Raw genomic sequence first — 6,163 nt, forward strand, 5'->3', positions numbered from 1 at the left:
GTTAGGGTTAGGTTAGGGTTTGGTTAGGGTTAGGGTTAGGGTTAGGGTTAGGGTTTTGAAACCCACAAAGCCCAGGGCTCCAGGTGCACTGCAGCTGCAAAGGGCATCCCAAGGGGAGCACAAAGCACAACATGCCTTCCTTCAGAGCTTTTTCCCTGGAACCACCCTTCGCCCACGAGGGCCAGAGGCAAACTCACATCAGGGAGCTGACACAACTGCAGTTGCAAATGTCCTTTATTCTGCTCAGCCGTGCAGGCACTGTGGGCAGGGGCATGTGCTCCCTGTCCCCACCCTCGTCCCACCCCTCGTGCTGTCCGTGCCCCTGTTCTCCTCCCGCTCTCTCACGGCCTCTTGGCGGTGCTCTCGATGAACGCCTCCAGCACAAAGATGGTCTCATCCACCTGGTTCTCACTGGCGTCGATCCTGGGGGGCAGACAGCGACGGGCAGCCCCCCCACGAGGTCCCCACCGCCCATCCCCCACGCCTGCCCCCCCGTGGGGAGCGGCGGCTGTCGCGAGATGTCCCCAACTGCCCCCGGCTCGAGCGGCGCTGTCCCCAACGTCCCCAACAGCCCCGGGGGGATGGGGGATTGGGGGGTCCTGGGAAGGATGGGGTGAGACCCCAAAATCCCCCCAAAAATCCCCCAAAATCCCCCCAAAAAATCCCCCAAAATCCCCCCAAAAATCCCCCAAAATCCCCCCAAAAATCCCCCCAAAATCACCCCAAAACCCCTCTACGTTTCCCCAAAATCTCTGCAAATCCCCCAAAAATCCCCCTAACCCCATCAAAATCCCTACCCCGGAATTCCCCCAAATCACACACAATTTTTATTCCTTAATAATTGATAACATTAGGTAATATTTTCGTCCTGTCTGTCCCCGTGCCTTTCTGTCCCTGTGTCCTGGGTGTCCCCTCAGGGTTAGGGTCCAGCTGCAGCAGCCCCCACCCCAACCCTCAGCTCACCCCAAAAACACCAATTTTACAGGTAGGTGTTGGGGGCTGAGCAGTTTTTTGGTTTTTTTTTTTTTTTTTTTTTTTTTGGTGTGGGAGTTTTTAAAGAATTCTCCGTGAATGTTTGGATACTTTCACACCTTCTAAAAGCTTTTTTAGGGTATTTTAAGGGCTTTCCACCTAGTAATATTTAGAATTAATTTGCCATTGTATCAGTTTCAATGCCCCATTTCCTCATTTTAAGAGGCTCGCATGAAGCTCTGCCTTTTTCAGCATTTTAAGGCTTTAAAACTGCATTTCAGGGCACTTCCTTCTGTGCCAAAATAGAGAAGGGAGAGCCTGGCACGTTCTTAACCCTTACACTGCCAACAGCTCCAGGCACACTGCAAAGGACATCCCAAAAAAACCCGTGATTTCTTCCACAGCTTTCTCCTTGGAACCAGCCCTAGGCCTTGGCTGATTTCCTGCCTAGGGCTAGGATTAGGGCTAGGGTTTGGGTTAGGGTTAGGTTAGAGTTAGGGTTAGGGTTAGGGTCAGGGTTAGGGTTGGGGTTAGGGCTAGGATTAGGGTTAGGGTTATGGTTAGGGTTGGGGTTGGGGTTGGGGTTAGGGTTGGGGTGCTCCCTGTCCCCACCCTCGTCCCACCCCTCGTGCTGTCCGTGCCCCTGTTCTCCTCCCGCTCTCTCACGGCCTCTTGTTGGTGCTCTCGATGAACGCCTCCAGCACAAAGATGGTCTCATCCACCTGGTTCTCACTGGCGTCGATCCTGGGGGGCAGACAGCGACGGGCAGCCCCCCCACGAGGTCCCCACCGCCCATCCCCCACGCCTGCCCCCACCCCCCCTCACTTGTTGACGTTGCGTTTCAGGTTTTCCAGCTGCTGCCTCTCGGGACCCGTGATCATCTCCTCCACCTCGTGCAGCTGCGCTGCCTCGGCCCCCGTGGCCTGCATGGAGGCCAGGATGGCCTCCACCCGCTGGGACTTCTCCAGGAGCCTCCTAGGAGGGAACACGGCCACGGGGAGGTGGCAGTGGCGGCTCTGTGGCCACCGCCAGGCCGCCCCCAGGCACGGAGCTCACTTGTTCTCGCGCATCTCGTGCTGCCGCCGCTCCATCAGGTTAGCCACGCTCTGCGGAGGAAACAGCCCACCGCCGCATCCTTAGCAAAAACATCCTTAGCTGGGATGTCTCTCCTGTTCTAGCTGGGAAGCCTCAGGAAAGAAATGTAAATAAAAACCACCTGATGGCTGTGGAGTGTGGTCTGGGCATTGTTTATCAAAAGGTGCAGTTTGGATTGGTCCGTGTGAGTTGTTTGTGCTTAATGAGCAATCAAAGATCCAGCTCGGACTCTCTGAGAGTCACGAGATTTGTTATCACTCCTTTCTTTCCTGTCCAGCCTCCTGATGGATCCTTGCTCTCTATTCTTTTTGGTATAGTTTTAGTATAGCATTATAATATAATATAATATAATATAATATAATATAATATAATATAATATAATATAACATAATAAATATAATATATTATATTATATTATAATGTAATATCATATAACATAGTATAATATAATATAATATATTATAATATCATATCATATCATATCATATATCATAAATACAATATCATATCATATCAATCATAAATGTAACATAAATTATATAATATAATATAATATAATATAACATAATAAATATAATATAATATAATATATTATATTATATTATAATATAATATAATATAATATAATATATTATATTATAATATTATATCATATCATATCATATATCATAAATATAATATCATATCATATCAATCATAAATATAACATAAATTATATAATATAATATAATACAATATAAATATAATACATATCATATAATATAAATATCATATCATATATAATATCATATCATTAATATAATATAATATAATACAATACAATACAATATAAATTGTGGCACCAGCAAGGAGGGGGCTGTGACACCCGGACATGGAGGCTGGAATGGTTCTCCTGGATTCCCTGGGAATTCCTGCACGGACAGACCAGGATCTGTGATCCCTGGGGCTCACCTTGTAGCATCTGTGAAGCAGCATCCGAGCAGCAGCCATCGTGTTCACCGTGTACAGGTAAAAGGTGCGGGATGGAGCATGGTCTGGGGTCTTGGGAATCTCCTGTGGAAGGGCACAGGGCTGGTGGGAACACAGTGGGGGTATCCCCTTCCCTAGAGGTGTCCCTGTGTTCCCTCCCCCTCCCTAAAGGGCTGCCCATGCCCAGATTCCAGGTGGGATCACCTGGAAGTGCCCAGCACCTGGCCAGCTGCCACACCTGGGCAACCTCTGGGATCCCAGAGCTGGGATCATCTCCTGTGGAAGGGCACAGGGATGGTGGAAACCAAATGGAAGTATCCCCTTCCATAGGGAGGAACCTGTGCTCCCTTCCCAAATGGTTCCCTGTGCACAAATTCCAGGTGGGATCACTTGGCCAGCTGCCACACCTGGGCAACCTCTGGGATCCCAGAGCTGGGATCATCTCCTGTGGAAAGGCACAGGGATGGTGGGAACTGAGGGGAACTACCTCCTTCCCCAGGGAGGAACCTGTGATCCCTCCCCTTAGGATTCCCCCTCCCTAAATGTGCCTAAATTCCAGGTGGGATCACTTGGAAGTGCCCATCACCTGGCCAGCTGCCACACCTGGGCAACCTCTGGGATCCCAGAGCTGGGATCATCTCCTGTGGAAGGGCACAGGGATGGTGGAAACCAAATGGAAATATCTCCTTCCCCACGGAGGAACCTGTGCTCCCTTCCCAAATGGTTCCCTGTGCCCAAATTCCAGGTGGGATCACCTGGAAGTGCCCATCACCTGGCCAGCTGCCACACCTGGGCAATCCCTGGCATCCCTCACCTGCAAGGTCACCAGGTTCTCTGAGAGCATCCTGTAGAGCATGTCCTTGGCTTCCTTGGCTGGGATCATGGCAAAATCCTCCACCTGCTTCTGCTCCAGGTGCTTCTTGCGCAGGAGCAGCCGGAATATCCGGGCGCAGCGGGAGCCGAACCTGGGCAGGAGGGGTGGGATGAGGGAGGGATGTGGGAAGGGGCTGGGGGCAGCCCAGGAGGAGAATCCAGGTCCCCTTTGTCACCTCTCCTCCACGATGGACTCCAGCGTGGCCGTGGCCAGGGACACCAGGGCTTTGTGCAGGTCTGGAGGGGTTGAGGTCAAGGAGAATTCCACAGAAGTCCCCCCAGAAATCAAGCAAAGTTACCCCAAATCTGCCCAAAATCCCTACCCCAAAATGCCTCCAAAACATCCCTAAATCCCCCCCAAAATATCCCCCAAATCTCAAGCAAAGTCACTCCAAATCTGCCCAAAATCCCTCCCAAAACATCCCTAAATCCCCCCCAAAATATCCCCCAAATCAACCCCCAAATCTCAAGAAAAATCACTCCAAATCTGCCCAAAATCCCTCCCAAAACATCCCTAAATCCCCCCCAAAATCCTCAAAATTCCCCACAAAATATCCCCCAAATCTCAAGCAAAGTCACCCCCAAATCTGCCCAAAATCCCTCCCAAAAATCCCTAAATCCCTCCCAAAATCCTCAAAATCCCCCACAAAAGATCCCCCAAATCTGCCCAAATTCACTCCCAAAATCCCCCAAATCACCAAAAAACCTCCTGAAAATCACCCCAAAATCCCCCAAATCTGCCAAAAATCCCCCCAAATCCCCCCAAAGGATACTGACAGTGTAGGTGCCCCCTCCACTGTCCCCTGATTTCCCCACAAACTCCAACTGCAGGGAGAAAATATGGATTTTTACTTCAAATTTGGAGTGGGAAAAGTAAGAAGATTTCGAGGAAAAAAATTATCTTTAACTTATAATGACAAGTTTTAACTTAAAATTATAGTTATAACTTTATATAAATTAAATAACTCAAGTATTCTGAAATAACAGGAAGCTGTTAAATACCTTCAATGTCAGTAAAACAGAATGCAGAATATTAATTAATACCTGATCAATAATTTCAATATCTTTGATATCTGTTGAATAACTTTAAAAATCTTCAAGTATCTGTTAAAAACCTTTTTTTAACTCTCAGTAAAAAAATGTTTTAGAGCCAGAGAGAGGAACAAGGGAGGAAAAATGGAATTAAGAGAGGCTGGAAAAGCCCTGGGCTCACCGGATCGTCGGCCAGGAGCGCCAGGTACTGATCCAGCACCTGCTTCCCAATGTTGTACCCAGCCGGAAGAGATCTGAAAATCTAAAAAAAGAAAAAAAACAGATGAAAACAGGGAATGTGGAGGGATTCCAGAGGATTCTGTGCTCCCAGGGACCCACCTCGTTGGAGGAGAGGGGCTGGGTGTGGGAGGCACCCGAGGCCGTGGTCACCTCGCTCATGCGCAGCATCGTGCGCACCACCTCGCTGCTGGTCTGTGCTGGGAAAAGAGGGAATTAGGGGGGAAAGGGGGAATTGGGGGGAAAATGGGGATTGGGGGGAAAAGCAGGAATTGCAGCAGGAGCAGCGGGAATTGCAGCGGAGGCGCAGACCTGGTCCATGCGGCTGGCCACGGCGCTGACCAGAGCCTGGTCACGGAAGTGCTGGTGGAAACGCTCCAGGTTGACCTGCCAGTAAATGCCATCGTCCGGGGGAGCCTGGGGAAAAGGACAAAAATGAGGGAAAATGGGAGGAAAAGAGAGAAATGGGGCAGGGAAAGAGAGAAATGGGGCAGGGAAAGAGAGGGAAATGGGGCAGGAAAAAACAGGGAAATGGGGCAGGAAAAGAGAGGGAATGGGGCAGGAAAAAACAGGGAAATGGGGCAGGAAAAGAGAGGGAATCGGGCAGGAAAAGAGAGGGAATGGGGAAGGAAAAGAGAGGGAAATAGGAAAGGAAAAGAGAGAAATGGGGCAGGGAAAGAGGGAAATGGGCAGGAAAAGAGAGGGAAATTGGGAAGGAAAAGAGAGGGAATGGGGCAGGAAAAGAGAGGGAATGGGGAAGGAAAAGAGAGAAATGGGGCAGGGAAAGAGAGGGAATGGGGCAGGGAAAGAGAGGGAATGGGGCAGGAAAAAACAGGGAAATGGGGAAGGAAAAGAGAGGGAATGGGGCAGGAAGTTAAGGAAGAGCAGACACAAAAGTGACGGATGGGAGCCAGGAAAACGAGGAAAACCAGCCTCGAAAAATGAGGGAAAAGCCACAAAAAATGAGGAAGAAGAGGCACAAAAA

General features: G+C 49.5%; 1 protein-coding gene across 1 annotated transcript; it reads right to left on the reverse strand.

Annotated features, from left to right (window-relative positions):
* Window positions 1–222: 222 nt before the first annotated feature.
* Window positions 223–5,701, reverse strand: LOC121365552 (DNA-directed RNA polymerase III subunit RPC3-like; the record flags this gene model as incomplete). The annotated part of the gene is made up of 10 exons (XM_041489849.1): window positions 223–423; window positions 1,798–1,947; window positions 2,029–2,078; window positions 3,019–3,120; window positions 3,851–4,001; window positions 4,086–4,146; window positions 4,683–4,734; window positions 5,123–5,203; window positions 5,281–5,373; window positions 5,491–5,701. Coding segments are annotated over 10 exons (1,033 nt in total), but the record flags the coding sequence as incomplete, so codon positions are not given.
* Window positions 5,702–6,163: the final 462 nt, after the last annotated feature.

The sequence above is a fragment of the Pyrgilauda ruficollis genome, unplaced genomic scaffold (assembly GCF_017590135.1).
Source record: "Pyrgilauda ruficollis isolate IOZ18807 unplaced genomic scaffold, ASM1759013v1 scaffold962, whole genome shotgun sequence".
In the NCBI taxonomy this organism is placed as follows: Eukaryota; Metazoa; Chordata; class Aves; order Passeriformes; family Passeridae; genus Pyrgilauda; species Pyrgilauda ruficollis.